Source organism: Triticum aestivum, chromosome 5D (assembly GCF_018294505.1).
Source record: "Triticum aestivum cultivar Chinese Spring chromosome 5D, IWGSC CS RefSeq v2.1, whole genome shotgun sequence".
Classification (NCBI taxonomy): Eukaryota; Viridiplantae; Streptophyta; class Magnoliopsida; order Poales; family Poaceae; genus Triticum; species Triticum aestivum.
The window spans coordinates 371,305,733-371,323,677 of NC_057808.1; the positions used below are offsets into that span (position 1 = coordinate 371,305,733).

Sequence of the window (17,945 nt, forward strand, 5' to 3'; positions counted from 1 at the left end):
TGATGCAAAAGCATATAAATTTTATTACTCTCCACATAAGCAAACTTCTTCTTATGAATAGTGGGAGTATCATAAGAAACTCGAATACTATAAATTGTTTCCACATTAAAAGAGTAATGTTCAGAAAAAGGGTAATCATAATCATGACAAGTTTTATTAATCATCACTACTTTTTATAGCATAAGTGTCATCACAATAATCATCATAAGTAGCAACTTTGTTCTCATCATAATCAATTGAAACCTCTTCCAAGATAGTGGAATCATTGCTAAATAAAGTCATGACCTATCCAACTCCACTTTTATCATTATAATAAGATTCAACACCCTCCAAAATAGTGAGATCACTACTTCCTAAAGTTTACGCTCTTCCAAACCCACTTTCATAAATATTGCAATCATCATAAATAGGAGGCATGCTATCATCATAGTAAATTTGCACATCAAGACTTGGGGCCCTAAAAATAACATCTCCATCAAACATAGCATCCCCAAGCTTGGGACAAACATTAATTGCAGAAAATATATTCTCAAACATGTCATTCTCATCAAACATAGCATCCCCAAGCTTGGGCCTTTTCATATCATAAGCATAATAAATCTCATCATTAATAGAATGGATAGCACCAATAGTATAGCAATTATCATCATCACAATGAGTAGTAGGAGCAACATCATTTGGAAGGGATACCTTTTTACCTTTGCTTCTCCGTCTTTTCTTTTTCTTCTTCGCATGATGTGTGGGTTTAATCCTCTTTTTGGAGCTCCTTATTAATGAGATTGGTTGAATAGAAAGCTCCTCCTTGTTACCTGATTCATCATAAGAAAGAATAGGAGGATATTGGGAAATCTCTTCCCTTTCTTTAGTATTCTCTTCATCTTCTATTTGTTTTTTTGTCTTTATGTAATTGGCAATATAAGGATTTTCAATGCAATTCACCGCACAATACATATAAATTTCCTCTAGATCAAAATCAAGAACTTTATCAAGGACAAATTCTGGAAGATCCTTAGTTATACGTTTCATTTCTTCATAACCCACAAGCAAACTAAGTTCATTATGATGCACAAGGGAAATCAAGTCATCACAATTTTTGGACACGATTCGATCATGAAACAATTTGCATTGGATATTTAAATGACCACGCACTACTAGGAAAATGCTTATACGTAAAACTTTACCAGTTGCGCCTATTTGGGCCCCCACGCTACTGGTAAGTACCAGTAGTGCTTGGGTACAAAACGCGCTACTGGTATAACTTAGCAGTAGTGTTGGCTTTGCTCGGACGCGCTACTGGTAAGTGCACCACACCAGACCCCCAGGTCAAGATATATTAGCAGTGTGGGTTTGCTAGGCCACGCTAGCACTATCAATGTAGTGGTAGCGTGGGTCACTACATGAGGTATAACTAAGCCCAGCCCACCTCCTCTGTATTAGGGAGACACCGCCCAGCGAACAACCTCTGCTATTGCTCAAAAAAAAGAAAGAAGCAAACAGCCTCTCTGCCTCCCGCGAACCTCGCTGCCGCCACCAACGCCGGACGATTCCGGCTACTTTCGGTGGCCCTCGCCGGAGCGCAGCACACCGACAAGCCCTCCTCATGACGGTGCTTCCTTCTCTTCGGCCAGATCCGCTCCTCGCGGCCGCAAGCGGTCACGCGCGACCCCTCCCTGCAATTAGGGTTTCGGCTGACTCCAACTCCGGTGCGGTGAGCTCTCCTCTTCCCTCGATTCATGCCCTCTCCTCTCACCTTCTTCCTTCTCTCCCCGGCCCCCTCACTTATTTCCTTAATTCGGTGCAGCAGCCACCCTCCTCCATGGACGAGGACCGTCACCATGGCCCGCACATGGTCGAGCTCGCCGTCGTCTGCTCCGATGCGGTGCTGGGCCAACAACCTCCGCCTCCATGGCTCCTAGCTTAATAAGAATAAGCATAATGGCAGATGGCTATGGAGTAAAACAAATAAGAATATACTTAACGACAACGTCGAGGATTCGATTGGCATCTGATGATTAATTACTAGTGGTATTTATTGAGCAAGTTCTAGTAGGAATCTGAAGGAAGTTGTCGTTGTTGTTTTCTTGTTCTGTTTGGTTCATGGGTTCAGGAGTAGGAATAAAATGATTGCATTACCTCTTTGCCTGTTGTATAATGCCTGAATATATCTATGCGTGTCTTGAGAAGTAGAATTTGAGGATTATTCATGCACTGAAATTGTCTCGTCGCGGGATGTGGGCAAACAAAACAGGGATACTTAGGATATTGTAACACCACTTTCCTCTCCCTCCATCGAGTTTTTACTTTAGCATATGCAACCTAACGGTGTATGACACACAACAGTGCCAGCCGGTGTTTAGCAAAGTGTTTCAGTTTCAGTTGTGCAAGTTGTAGCCTCTAGTTCTGAAATTTCCTGAACCCATGGGTTGGCCATCAAGTAACAGATATGCAGCTACATCACAGTCCCAAGGTTCTCATGCGCCCTGGTCTCCAGAACGACCATGTACAAAAGTTACATAGTTCATCCATCGGTTGCAACTAGCTATCTGAATTGTGCTACCTACAACTATTTGAAGCTTCCATGGCTCCTAGCTTGGGTAAGCACCCCCATCCCCATGGCCATCTTCCTGGCAGAAAATAGCATGCACTGTTATTTAAGTCATTGATGTAGTGGCTTGGATGCATCATACTTTTTAGGAGACTCGTTGAGATTCAACTTTAGAGCACTGCCATTCTTTGAAGATGATACAAGTAATTTTTTCTATTTGGGTGTCCCTATATATGTGTGTGTAACTGTGTACATTGCCACCTATACTTCTACAAGTGTCTGCACTCTGCCTATTTTGCATGCATATTTTGCAGTCAAATTTGATTACATAATTAGCAAGTTGTGTTTGATGGTATCATTAGGGTCGCTAATGACTAATTAACTGAACATAACTTCAAAATAAATACATCATATTTGCAGGTAAGGTCTCTGACCCTCGATGTCAGAGTCTGGGAGCCATCTGTAACCAATCTCTTTCAATCATTAGGCAACATGTTTGTGAACTGAGTTTGGGAAGAAACATTACCTTCATCTAACATTGGCTCTTCTGTTTATAATACAAGGTAATATAAATTTCTTTACAAAACTTCAGTCTTTTTTTAGTGCTTTCAGAAATTAACTTGCAACTTTGTTGTCTTGTAGTACTAATGGATCACAGGCAGCACAATACTTCACCACCAGCAAGCCTAAACACTCAGATCCTTTCTCTGCCAAAGAGAGGTTTATTCATGCCAAGGTGCTTGCGAGTTGTCCTTTTGCAATTGCTTATCTGCACTTCTCCCATTATTAGCAAATAAGTGTTGAGGACAAAGTTGTCTCCAGATGGGAAAATGATTGGGTAAATGATTCATGGTAGTTTATAACTCGAACATTTCTTAGGCAAAATACAGTTGTTGCCCATCACGATTAGTTGCTAGATGGTACTTGTGCGATCCACTGATCATTTTAAGCCCTTGCCAATATTTTTGTTCTTTACAGTTGCAACCTCAGAGTTCTAGAAAAATTGTCTGTAGGTTGTATCCACATTGACAAAGTTGCTTCAAGTGCTTTTATTTAGTTTCTGTGGTCTACAAACTACATCACGTTTGACTTCTTATGTAAACTCACTTCATGCAGTTCATTTATACTATAGATGATATATGTGAACTATCGAAGTTGACTACCGTGATGCTATCCATGTAGAATAGTAAACTCACCAGGATTTTTGTGGCTAGATTAACTCCATATATAATGAAAAGTAAAGCTTGTGGTTTCATAAATTATGAATCTGCAGATAAGTTTTTTTAATTGCGTTATGAGTTCCTTAACATTGATCTTGGTTTGAGATGCCCATGAAGCTAAGTGAGCATTATAATGCATGGAGTAGAATTTATATAGCCTGTCAGCTGGTTTAGAATGCATTTTGTAAAGTCAATATCTATCCTTCAGTTTCATGTATCATATTGTCATTTATTGAGCTCTTCAGTAGTAAATGTATCATCTTAAGAGTGTACTGAAGCTAGATTTGGATGCTGACGCGTACTAACAAGTTTTCAGTTTCCCGACATGGGCGCAGGGGTGATCGACGAGGACTACCGCGGCCTAGTGGGCCTTGCGCTATTCAACCACTCAGAGGCGGACTTCGCCGTGAAGCCCGGCGACTACGTCGCACAGATGATCGTCCAGGTGATCGTGACGCCGAAGGTCGCCGAGGTGGAGGACCTCGACGCCACCGTCCGGGGGAGGGAGGATTCGGGTCCGCCGGCGTCTGAACTTCGAGCCTTGGTAGATACATCTAAAGAAGTGGTTTGTTTAGGTTGGTGGTGAACACTAGGGAAGGTACCCACGTTTCCATGATGGTGGTTGTGTGCGTATGATGTTAAATGGATTCTTGTGATCTCTTTTAGTTGAGATGGTTCTATGACCTTTCAGTTGAGATGGTTCTGTGACCTTAGTTTATTTTGCACTGGATGTGTCTCTGATATCCATCCATGAGTACAACATCTAATTTTTATTTTTTTAATTCCTAATTAGCTAGTAGTAGAGTGGGGGAAAAGGTGCACGCTACTAGTCCTAATTAGCTAGTAGTAGTGTGGGGGAAAGTGCACGCTACTAGTACTTAGGATAGTAGTAGCGTGGGTTACAAAAAAGCGCTACTGCTATCTTCAGTTACCAGTAGCGCTGGGACAAACAAGTGCTACTGCTAAAAAGTAGCTGTAGCACCGTAGCAGTAGCGCGTCTGCCAGCACTACTGGTAGCAAAAAAAGCAGCGCTACTGGTAAGCATTTTTCTAGTAGTGACGTCCATTGGAAAGTTCACAAGGATGGCTAAGAAAATTTAAATTTTTAGCACAATCATCTAGCCTTTCTTGCAACCGTTTAGTTTCTAAATACTTATGCCTCTTGCAAAATCTATCTTCCCTATTTGGTGTTGTCGGCTTTCTGGGAACGGGGGTCCCCAAACTTGCCTGCCTGCGGCCCACGGCATGGCTTTGCGCGTGGGCCCGTACGACCCATCTTCATCAACAAGGCATTCAAGACCCTCGCGAGGGGCCAAGCCTCGCGAGGCGGATGACACAAGACCTCCTCAGGAGCGGACTCACCAGGTTGGCTCGCGAGGAGCGGAGAGATCAAGGCAGGGCAAACCTCGCGAGGTTCTCGTGACGTGAGCCATGACGATCAAGATCAGGCAGGCGCCAGGCGGGCGCCAGTATGCGCAGTGTCCTTGTTTCTCGTTTGGTGCTAAGGAAGCAAGCGCAGGCGCGGAGTACCGAGGCGTCAAGCAAAGGTTTCCATATTAGTGCAACGAGACCAAGACTAGCAGGACGGCAAGACGGAGGTCACCATGGAGCCCAAGGCGGCGTCACCACCAGAGCCTTTGCAGGCAAAGACCGCTTTTGTCAGGATAAGCTGTACTAGTTGTCCCCTTTCAAATTGGCCGTTGTTGGCTCCCTTCCCGCTCAATATTTGGGGAGAGGACCAGGGCCTATATAAGTAGAACTATCCACCACCGTAGAGGAGGGCCGAACCCATTCGGAGGCATCTCATCTGATCTTGAGTGATCCTCATCCACAGAGCGCAAGAACACCTCAACCTCAGGAGGCTGTTCTTCCCCTTGTACTGTTCATCATCAGCCCAAGAGGCAATCCATCACCACCACACTGGAGTAGGGTATTACACCACAACGGTGGCCCGAACCAGTATAAACCTTGTGTCTCTTGTGTTGTGAGTTCGTTGAGTTCGTCCGCGAGATCTTAGGAAGCTAGGGCGTGGATCGCTAGGGAAAGAACTTCGCGCGAACCCCAGAGTTCGAACCTTAAGGGTTTTGTTGGAACACGTGATCCGACATTTGGCTCGCCAGGTTGGGGTACACCGAAGCTTCCCTTCCGATGCTCCGCGTCACGTTGCTTCATCGTCTCCATGGTGGACGCACGTCGCGCCCGCGCCGAGCGCCGGGCTGCCCTTGCCACCCGCGTTGCTAAGACGGCCCCTGTCGGCGGGCCACCCCGTCGCTCTCCGTCGCCTGCCGCCAACGCCGCCACTGGCCCGGTGGGGAACGAGCAGCAAGCGTCCTCGTTGCACCCCTCGGTACGACAGGACGGCCGCACCGCCACTCCATCGCCGACTCCCGCTGGTTCGTCGTCCCACGCTTGCTGCGCTCCCATGGACGCACGGGCCGCGCTACTCATGGCGCACGAGCTCTTGCGCTACCGCCCGGTCGACGACCTCTACGAGGACTGGCTCGACCGCATCGCCGAGCTTGTCAGCGCCACAGGGGGCTCCCCTGCGTCGTCCCTCTCACTACCTCACCCTCCGCCAGCTACGGGCGACGTAGCTCACGGAGTACCTCCACCACCTCTGCACCAAGACGGCGCCCTGGCACCAAGGCGCGCGGCTCCACGGCGCGACCCACCACGTCCGGCGGCCGCGCGTGAAGAAAGAAGTTGTCAAGAAGTCCCGCGACCGCAAGAGAACGCTCTGCCACTCCTCGTACCGCCGCGCCAGGATCGTTTGCCGCGACAAGGCCCCGCGCCGCTTGCCGTAGCGGCACGCGGGCGCCAAGACCAAGCTCCACCTCCAAGACGGGCCCCGGTGACCACGGTCGGCTGCCGCGCCTTCACCCCCGTGTTGTGTAGCATCGCCTGGCCGGGCAAGTTCAAACCGGATCTGCCTCCTCGTTACGACGGCACCCCTGACCCCGCGGAGTTCCTGCAGCTCTACGAGCTGAGCATCGAGGCGGCCAACGACGACGAGAAAGTCATGGCGAACTGGTTCCCCATGGCGCTCAAAGGCGGCGCCCGTTTGTGGCTCCTGAACCTGCCTCTAGGCTCGATCTCCTCCTGGGACGAGATGCGCAACCGCTTCGTCGCCAACTTCCAGGGCACTCGCGACCGCCCATCGGCCGCGGGTGACCTGCATCGCGTCAAGCAACAACTAGGAGAGACCCTCCAGGAGTACATCCAGCGCTTCAACAACGTTTGTCTCAAGATCCCCAAGGTGACAGACGAGGCCGTCATCTCCGCGTTCTCTGATGGCGTCCGTGACATCAAGATGAAGGAGGAGCTCACTATCCGCGAGGAGCTGTGCACATCCCTGGAGCTGTTCAACCTGGCGACCAAGTGCGCAAGAGCTGAGGAAGGGCGCCTCTCCCTCCTCGAGCTCCCGGTTGCGGACCCGGAGGAGAAGAAATCCAAGGCCAAGGACGTGAAGCGCAAGGGAGCAGCCGTGCTCGCGGCGGAGCCGGACACCAAGCACGGCAGAGATCAGACCGAGTCATCCAAGAGCAGCCGACCGTTCTGCGCCTTCCATAACCTACATACCCACAACACCAGCGGCTGTCAAGAACTCAGAGCCATTCGGGAAGGACGCTTCAGTCGATGCCCCGAGCGCAACGACCGGGGCTACGGCCGAGGAGGAGGATGTGGTGGCGGACGCTGGGACGACCGTGGCCCGTGCCAGGAGTGGCGCGACCGGCCTCGTGAGGACCGTTGGCAGGATCAGCCTCGTGAGGGCGCCTAGAGGGACCAGCCTCGTGAGGATCGTCCTCAGGGCAACGCCGGTCTTCCCCCACTACCGCCGCCGCCAAGAAGGAATGACGACCACCATCAAGACGAGGGGGCTGGGGCTTCCAGGAGCCGCGTGCTATCGTCTGCCTCTTGGGCGGAGCTCAGGCCCCAGCCTCGCAGCATATCTTCAAACAGTTTGCTCGTGAAGTGAATGCAGTCCTCCCCAAGCTTGAGGCCACGCGCCCGCTCAGGTGGTCGAAGGGCGCCATCACCTTTAGTTCGGCAGATCAATGCAAGTGCGCTGCTACCGCAGGCACCCTCCCGATGCTTTGGTCCCCAGTCATCAGCAACGTGCGAGTCACCAAGACCCTCATCAACGGCGGCGCCGGGCTCAACGTCCTGTCCGTCGACACGTTCGACAACCTCCAAGTGCCGTATGACCAGCTTCAGCCCACCAAGCCTTTCTCAGGAGTGACCGACAGCTCCACTACCCCAATCGGGCAGGTCCGCCTTCCCGTCACCTTCGGAGAACGCAAGAACTACCGCACCGAACTCATCAACTTCGATGTCGCGCACATCCGTCTGCCATACAACGCCATCCTCGGGTATCCAGCCCTGGCCAAGTTCATGGCGGTGACCCATCATGGCTACAATGTCCTCAAGATGCTGGGGAGCGGCGGAATCATCACGGTCCCATGTGAAGAAAGAGATGCGGTGTGCTCCCTTAAGCATGCCTTTCAAGCTATAGCAATCGACGACCCCGACAGCAAGGGCGAGTGCCCTCCTGAGTCCACCCCCAAGAAGAAGAAGCAGCTGCGCCGCGCGAGACCTCAGGAGGGTGGCGTCGCGACTGGAACCTCATCAGGATCAGCGCCCGCGCCAGGGGCGCCTCCCTCCATCGCATAGGAAGGCGCGCCCGGCGCCCTCCTCGGGCAGGGCTCGGGGGCTCTCTTCTGGAGGGCCTCAGACCTTGCCAACATCACGAGGGAGGCGCTCGGGCACCACTTGGAGGCATGCTTCACGACACGTTTCCCTCAGGAGGACACAGGGCGAGGAGCGCCCAACGCTCAGAAGTTCGTCACCAAGACCACTTAGGAACTGCAATACGCAAGGGCCATGCGCGGCGACCGCCGCTCACGAAGCGTAGCTCCCCATCCATGTGAGGATGCTGGGCTGCGCGTCTGCATTGACGTCCCAGGGCTCAACAGGGCCGCATCTCAGGAGCCCTTATGGCCTTCGCGCGTGGGCCGCTGCGAGGGTCCACCGCACAGCTACGTTCGCATGCCTTTTGGCCTGCCGAGCATGTCGTCCACCTATCAGCGCAACTTGCGGCATGCCCTGGCAGCCTAGGAGGCCAGGCGTCATGCCGTCCTGGCGGAGATGGAGACGGTCCTCAAGGAACCACCTGAACCCCCAGAGCCTCCCGAGGCTCAGGGCCCCGGTGGCTCGTAAGGAGGTGACATCCCTTTATCAACAGAACAAGGTGACATTTTCCAAGTTTATTTAGCTGGGAGTGCCCCTCGGGCTGCATCATTCCCAGGCCGCATGGGTCCGTACCTGTGGCATGTACCCCCTTTTCTTATGTCTTTAGCTTACCTTGCTGGGGGCGCCCCTCGGGCTGCATCATCCCCAAGCCGCTAGGGCCGGACCCGGTGGCATGTATCTTCCCTGCATTTACCTAAGCCAGTTTGCTTCCCATGCCTAACCTACCTGTGACTATTGTCTGTTTGACTCTCACCTCCCACGGGGGCTGCTCACGCTGGCACGGCGCTTGTGCATGGGTCCATCCCTGCAACATCGATAAATCTGAGCGGTCGAGCTCTGGCTCGCAGCATGCCCCGTGCACGCCACCTCACCAGGCCCTCAGTGGCTTCGTCTCCTCGCGAAGCAACCAGGCGGACTGATAGCCATAACGGCAAATTGTGTTTCTCCTTGTGCTGGCTCGCAGGAATCTCATGAGAATGACAGCAGGCAGCACCGCGAGCTCCCTTTTCTCCCATGCAACCCGCTTGTGCATTAAAAAGGGGCTCCTAAGCATTGCTCCTACTGGCTCTCCAGCCCTCACCCCCTGGCGTTGACCACGGCACGCGACCTGGCATACCAGCGGTGGCTGAGCTCGCTCGAGGGCCGGGACCTGAGGACCTAGAGCATAAAGGAGAGCGTGGAGAAGAGGGGGAGGCTTGCATGGGTCTGGCTTAGCTACACATCAACGCGTCGCATCGCAAGGGATTGACTCCAGACCACCAAGATAAGTCTCGCACTCAGATCGGCTAATCGTTGGGGCCTAGGAGTCACACTCGCTGCAGCCCTGTTGCGGCAACGTCGCCTCCCTTTCTTACCTTACCCTGGCTGCTTGAGCGCTAAAGGGGACCTCCTGAGCATCGCGCCTCAGGGGCTCTTACTGGACCTCGGGCCGCTCACCTCATGGCCTTGACCACGGCACGCGACCTGGCATACCAGTGACGGCTGCAGCTTGCCTGGGGACCGGGACCTGTCAGCGTAGAGCAATGAGCCGCCGCGAGGTTGGAAAGGGGAGACCAAGCCTAAACAGGACATGCATTCGCAATTCTTCATAACAAGGATAGCATCAACAAAAGACATTACAGACCCTTTACACGCCCCCACCGGGTACTTCTTGGTTCCTCGCAGGGAACAAAAGACGAGAACTTAGGGGAATCCTATCTACCCCCCCACGGCCGATGCCATCATCAACAGTGGGCTGCGGGAGGCCGGCGCCAACCCCATCCAGATCAGCAGCGGTGGCAGCTGGACACCGCAGCCCTGCTCCAGGCGCGACGAGAGCTCAGGGGCACATAGCTATCGTCCCTCGTCTCCAGGGTCTCGTAGAGCTCAGGAGAACCGCTGGATGCCCAAGAGTCACTGCTGCTGGAGGAGCCGCAGGCCGGGCGCGCATCGTCCTGGCGCTCCCCCCCAGGGCAGCACTCCAGGCGGCGGCCCTCCGCATCGAAGACCTTGAAGAGCAGCGTGGAGGTGCTGTCATAATCAAAGTGGATCAGGAGGGCGCCCTCAGCGCGGTAAACCCGCGCAACCTGGCCCCAGCCGCGGGTCATGAAGATCTTGCCGGAGGAGACCACTTCAACCTCTACTCCGGTCGCCGAGGAGTCGCAGTCAGCATGCTACAGCCAGAGCTCGAGGGGTCCCCTCTGATGATGACGTAGACCTGGGGTAGTTTCATAGGCCTGACCTATAAGCCCTACCCAGGGTCACTACCAAAGAAGCAAAGAAACCTAATAGACAACAGGAAGGGCCCTACCAAGACATCGAGCGCCATCCACTCGACCAACCACTCGGAGATCCATCTTTCCTGTAGTCACTCGACCATACAAGAAATCACTCGACCTAATGAAGAACAGGAGTCGTTCAGCACTGCAACGATCAGGCGTTCACTTTGCAGCCTTTAATGTCATTTATAGCACTTATGGCTGGCGTTACCAGTAACGCCCAATCTTTATGTACATTAAATCCCTGTAACGGAGGGGAGCTGGGGTCCTGGCGCACTCTATATAAGCCACCCCTCCTCTGGGACAAGGGTTCGCACCCCCTGTAACACATACACACATAATCCAGTCGACCGCCTCCGGGCACTAAGATGTAGGGCTATTACTTCCTCCGCGAAGGGCCTGAACTCGTAAAACTCGTGTGTACAACTTCGCCATAGCTAGGATCTTGCCTCCTCATACCTACCCCCCATTCTAGTATCAGCCTTAGAACCACGACAGTTGGCGCCCACCGTGGGGCAGGTGTCTTAGCGACTTTCTGGTGAAGTTGTGATTTTCCGATTCCCATCATCATGGTTTCCGGCGGAGGTTTGGCTGAGGGCCGCGAGATCCATCTCGGCGCGCTCGTCTTCATTGCCGACGACTCCGCCTGGCTCCAGGAAGCTCCACTCGACGTCGAGGTGCTCCCCGTCCGCGGGGCAACGCACTTTCGCGCGTGTGTCAGCAGCGTCCTCCTCCGGCAGCAGTCGACCCAGTACCGGTCGGCTCCCGTGTTGTCCTCGCGCCTCGCTGCACGCCGCCGCAAGCGATCCGGTCGGTCTCGGCTTCAGCGATGGGTGAGACGTGCGGTGGCTCGTCAGTCTGCCATCCCACAAGTCGCGGCAATCAAGCCCGACGAAACTCTCTACGACCTATTGGACTTGCTCCGTAGAGACCGCATCCGAGTGCGACAGCAGCAATCCCGCGGCGGAAGTCTTAATGGTCAACGGACCACGCAGTCCTCCTGGCTTCCCCCGCGACGACGACGGTGATGGCAACGACGATCTATCGCGTGCTTACGAAGAATACCGCCCCGAGCCACTTTCTTCACAGCAGAGGGAAGAGCTTCGCCGCCGCAATATGGATGCACTTCACACTCCCATCGTTGGGGAGACCCCCGAGGCTCGGGCCTTGGAGGAGGTGCGCTTGGCCAACTTGGCTGAACGCACTCGACTGGATAACCTCCAGCGGGCTCTCGACGAGCGCGCTCGGCAGCGGATCCCTGATTCCAGTCGACGACAACTTTTTCCACCTCCACCGTAGGTATACCGCACTCCGATTGAAAATCTCACTGCTGCGGCCCATATAGCAGAATCAATTCAGCCCTCCCAGTCGGAAGCAGGCTGAGGTTTGATGCAGATTCGAGCCTTGCTCCGGGCAGCAGGAGATCAGAATACAATAGTATCTCAGTCGCGGAATAGGATTCACAGCAGGTCTGTGATGGCAGATACAGTTCAATCGGCACACAGCCCAAGATCGCCCCCGAGGAATGAGGGACGTGAGCCCCGACAAGATCGGTACAAAAACTATGAGCAGTATGATCCCCGACTCGGTCGTGATGACCGTCGTCGAGTGCCCACACCTCCTCCGAGGAGCGGATCGTATATGCCTCGGCAGTATGATGACAGACGCCCACAGAGTGGTGAGCGCACAAGTCCAGTCGACCCCAGAGAGCCAGGCTTTGATGCAAGATCGATTCTTGTTCAAGGTCTGGTTGACAGAAACAGGGAACACAGAGAAGGCTGTGATCAAAACCAGCCGACTGGCAGCAGGGTTCATGTTTCAGGTCCTGAGTGTTTCAGCAGAGCCATCAGGGCTGCGGTGATTCCTCCCAACTTCAGGTTGGCGACTGGAGTAAGCAAGTTCACTGGTGAGTCCAAGCCTGATACTTGGCTTGAGGATTACCGAGTGGCGGTGCAGATCGGTGGCAGCAATGATGAAGTGGTTATGAAGCATCTTCCTTTGATGTTAGAGGGCTCGGCCAGAGCATGGCTGAATCAGCTGGCACCTGGCAGTATATACAACTGGGAGGAGCTCGCCCGAGTGTTTGTTAGAACCTTTGAAGGAACTTGCAAGCGACCAGCTGGGCTGACAAAATTACAGCATTGTGTACAGAAGCCGAGTGAAGTTTTGAGAGCTTTGATTCAGAGATGGACTACTTTGCATCATACATTGGAAAATGTGTCTGGACATCAAGCAGTTTGTGCCTTCAAGGAAGGCGTGAAGTATCGGGAGCTAGTCCTAAAATTCGGTCGGACATGGGACATGTCCCTGGCTCGGATGATGGAAATAGCCACCCGGTATGCTAAGGGAGAAGAAGAGGATCGACTCCGTAGTGGGAAAGGCAAACCAGTTGGCCAGGTCGCCGGTGATACTTCCAATCGGAAACAGAAGCGTAAAGCTGAACCAGTTGCCCCTGGTGAAGCTTTAGCTGTGGTTCAAGGAAAGTTCAAGGGGAAGCCCAAAGGGCCCTGGACCCCCAAGAAAGTAAAAGATCAAGCCGGAAATGATGTGTTGGATTTACCGTGCCACATCCATACCAAGAAAGATGAAGAGGGTAATTTCATTTACCCCAAACACACCACTCGACAGTGTCGACTCCTAGTCCAGCAGTTCCGAGAGAAATAGCCCAGTGACAAGGAGAAAGGGTTAGACAAGAGCGAGGACAAGGAAGAAGATGATGATGGTTTTCCTAACATCAACTCCACTCTGATGATTTTTGCTGATGTTGAGAGCAAAAGTCGATTGAAAGTTATCAACAGAGCAGTGAACATGGTTGCTCCGGCAAGACCCAGTTACTTGAAGTGGTCTCAGACTGCCATTACATTCGACCAGTCTGATCACCCAGCGCGTATAGCCACCCCTGGGAGGCAAGCGTTGGTGGTCGACCCTGTGGTAGAAGGCACTCGACTGACCAAAGTGCTAATGGATGGTGGCAGTGGTCTGAATATCCTTTATGCTGAGACCTTGAAAGGGATGGGCATTCCGATGTCCAAGCTTAGCGAAAGCAATATGAGTTTCCATGGTGTGATACCTGGCAAGAAGGCTCAGTCACTCGGTCAGATCACCCTTGACGTGGTTTTCGGTGATTCAAAGAATTACCGCAAAGAGAAGTTGACATTTGAAGTTGTGGATTTCCAGAGTGCTTATCATGCTATTCTGGGCAGGCCTGCTTATGCACGTTTTATGGCTCGACCTGTTACGTGTACGTCAAATTGAAGATGCCCGGTCCCAGAGGAGTAATCACTATCACTGGCAATCGGCAGAAGGCAGAGGAATGCTTTCAGAAGGGTTCTAAAATTGTTGATGCACAAATGGCAGTAGTTGAATTGCAAGAGTATCAGAAAAATGCAGATCCGAGTGATTTGCTGCAAGCCAAGAAGCCTGCTACAGACTTTGCATTTCAGTCGTCCGGTGAAATGAAGCCGATTCATATTCACCCGGCCGATCCCAATGCTGCTCCGACTCATATCTCAACGACGCTCGACAGCAAATAGGAAGAAGCGCTCATCCAGTTCCTCCGTGAGAACTGGGACATCTTTGCATGGAAACCTTCTGACATGCCGGGTGTACCCAGGGGACTGGCTGAGCACCGTTGATGAGTCGACCCGAAAGCAAAACTAGTCAAAGAACATCTCCGACGGTCCGCCGTGCAGAAGAGAAAAGCAATTGGTGAAGAAGTGGCTCGGTTCCTGGCAGTTGAGTTCATCCGAGAGATTTACCACTCCGGGTGGCTTGCCAATGTTGTCATGGTCCCCAAGAAGGACGAATCGCTTCGCATGTGCATTGACTTCAAGCATATCAATCGGGCCTGCCCGAAAGATCATTTTCCTCTCCCCCGCATCGACCAAATCATCGACTCGACTGCGGGGTGTGAGCGACTGTCTTTTCTAGACGCCTATTCTGGGTACCATCAGATCCGACTGTATGGGCCCGATGAGATAAAAACAGCTTTTATCACTACATTTGGGTGCTTCTGTTATGTCACCATGCCATTCGGCCTCAAGAACGCCGAAGCCACATTTATGAGAATGATTCGGAAGTGCCTGCTCACTCAAATCAACTAGAATGTGGAAGCATATATGGATGACATCGTGGTCAAGTCGCGCAAAGGTTCCGACCTGCTGGCTGACCTCGTTGAAACCTTTGCCAACCTGAGAAGGTATGATATCAAGCTAAATCCGTCGAAGTGCACATTCGGAGTCCCAGGCGGGAAGTTACTCGGTTTCCTCGTTTCCGAACGGGGGATCGACGCAAACCCGGAGAAAGTTGGTACCATCCTCCGAATGAAACGCCCTGTGCGCGTACATGACGTTCAGAAGCTCACCGGATGTTTGGCTGCCTTGAGTCGATTCATTTATCGTCTCGGTGAAAAGGCCTTGCCTCTTTACCGACTTATGAAGAAATCTGACAAGTTTGACTAGACTGATGAAGCTGACGCAGCGTTTGCAGAGCTCAAAGCGCTGCTTTGCACCCAGCCGGTGCTTGCTGCCCCAATCAGCAAAGAGCCTTTACTGCTTTATATTGCAGCGACTGGACGAGTTGTCAGTACAGTACTCACGGTCGAGCGGGAGGAAGAAGGAAAAGCTTATAAAGTTCAACGCCCAGTATATTATCTTTCTGAAGTTTTGACTCCATCCAAGCAGAGTTATCCACATTATCAGAAGCTTGTTTATGGAATCTACATGACCATGAAGAAGGTTGCACATTATTTCTCTGATCACTCCATTACATTCGTCAGTGATGCACCATTATCTGAAATCCTGAACAACAGAGATGCAACTGGTCGAGTGGTGAAGTGGGCGATTGAACTCCTTCGATTCGATATCAAGTTGAAGGCAAAGAAAGCTATCAAGTCCCAAGCAATCGCTGATTTCCTTGCCGAGTGGATTAAGCAGCAATTGCTGACTCAAGTTCACTCGGAGCATTGGACCATGTTCTTCGATGGCTCCAAGATGCTGAATGGGTCCGGTGCTGTGGTGGTATTGGTGTCCCCCCGAGGAGATAAGCTCAATTATGTTCTCCAGATCCACTTTGATTCCTCCAACAATGAAGCTGAATATGAAGCCCTCCTATACGGGTTGCGTATGGCCATTTCACTCGGCGTCCGTCGCCTCATGGTCTACGGCGACTCAGATTTGGTGGTTAATCAAGTGATGAAGGAGTGGGATGTCAGAAGCCCAGCTATGACTGGTTACTGCAATGCAGTGAGAAAGCTGGAAAAGAAGTTTGAGGGGTTAGACCTCCATCATATACCCCGACTGAAAAATCAAGCAGCTGATGATTTGGCAAAGATAGGTTCCAAGAGAGAAGCCATTCCCAGCAATGTGTTTCTGGAACATATTCATACACCTTCAGTTCAGGAAGACCCTTCATTGAAGAGCCCCCACAACCAAAGAGTGCCATCGATCCGACTGAAGTCAAAGTCCCGGCCGTGGTCGACTTGATCATGGAAGTTTTGGTCATCACTCCTGACTGGACTGTGCCATACATCGCGTACATTCTTAGGAAGGAACTCCCAGAGGATGGAGAAGAGGCTCGTCAGATCGTCCGTCGATCCAAAGCCTTTACTGTGATAAGAGGGCAGCTGTTCAGAGAAAGTGTGACTGGAGTCTGCCAGAAGTGCATAACACTAGAAGAGGGTTGAGTGATCCTCAATGACATCCACTCGGGGACCTGTGGTCACCATGCGTCCTCTCGGACCATCGTGGCCAAAGCATACTGAGCAGGATTTTATTGGCCACGAGCAAATGAAATGGAAAAGGAAATAGTAGACAAGTGTGAAGGTTGCCAGTTCTACTCCAACATGTCTCACAAGCATGCATCTGCTCTGAAGACCATTCCACTCGTCTGGCCTTTTGCTGTCTGGGGGTTAGATATGGTTGGACCTCTGAGGACTGGCAGGAGTGGCTTCACTCATGTGCTAGTGACAGTCGACAAATTTACCAAATGGATTGAAGCCAAACCTATAAAAAATCTTGAAGCCAGTACTGCTGTTAGCTTTATCAGAGAGTTGACATTCAGATATGGTGTGCCACACAGCATCATCACTGACAATGGGTCAAACTTCGATTCTAATCAGTTCAGAGCTTTCTATGCTTCCCAAGGCACTCGAGTTGACTATGCTTCAGTCGCCCATCCCCTGTCGAATGGACAAGCCGAAAGAGCAAATGGACTGATTCTCAAAGGACTGAAACCCCGACTGATGCGTGATCTCAAGCATGCAGCAGGCGCCTGGGTCGATGAACTTCCGTCAGTACTTTGGGGTTTGAGGACAACTCCCAATCGGTCGACTGGCCGAACTCCATTCTTCTTGGTCTATGGAGCTGAAGCTGTACTTCCCAGTGACTTGCTTCACAATGCGCCCCGAGTCGAACTTTTCTCAGAAGCTAAAGCAAAGCAAGCACGGCAAGACGCAGTGGACCTCATGGAAGAGGAAAGAGAGATGGCCGTGATCCGGTCGACCATTTATCAGCAAGACCTGCGTCGATTCCACGCCAGAAACGTGAGAGGTCGAGCCTTTCAGGAGGGGGATTTTTTGGTTCTTCGAGTGGATCAGCAGAAACCACACAAGCTCGCTCCTGCTTGGGAAGGCCCCTTCATCATCACAAAAGTGCTCCACAACGGAGCATACCATCTCTACAATGTCGAGCGCAAGAAAGACAAGCCACGCGCTTGGAATGCGGAGCTGCTCCGCCCCTTTTATACTTAATCACTCAGTCTGTTGAGATGGAATAAGAAAAACCTGTTTAGTTTGTTTATCAAAGATAGAGTCTACAGTTATCTAAAAATGATTGTCGCTAGATATTCCTGTGTCTAAAATCCCCCAGTGGGTGACTTAGCTGCGAACCTGTTTCGCCTAAGTTTCAGAAAAATTTACCGAGTGGTGAGCCAGCCTCTCACTCGGGAGCTTAGTTGCGAATCTGTTTCGCCTAAGTTTGAAAAATCCTACCGAGTGGTGAGCCAGCCTCTCACTCGGGGGCTTGGCTGTGAATATGTTTCGCCTAAGTTTGTAAAAATCCTACCGAGTGGTGAGTCAGCCTCTCACTCGGGGGCTTAGCTGCAGTCCAGTACTCGCCTAAGTTTGTAAAATCCTACCGAGTGGTGAGGCAGCCTCTCACTCGGGGGCTTGGCTGCA

The 17,945-nt window shown here is 51.8% G+C and overlaps 1 protein-coding gene across 1 annotated transcript; it reads left to right on the forward strand.

The window, feature by feature from the left end:
* The first annotated feature begins 1,816 nt into the window (after positions 1 to 1,816).
* On the forward strand, positions 1,817 to 4,473 carry LOC123120639 (uncharacterized). Its single transcript, XM_044540637.1, is given in 7 exon segments — positions 1,817 to 1,949; positions 3,063 to 3,108; positions 3,524 to 3,554; positions 3,662 to 3,709; positions 3,871 to 3,886; positions 4,101 to 4,330; positions 4,432 to 4,473. Coding segments are annotated over 7 exon segments (546 nt in total).
* The last annotated feature ends 13,472 nt before the right edge of the window (positions 4,474 to 17,945 follow it).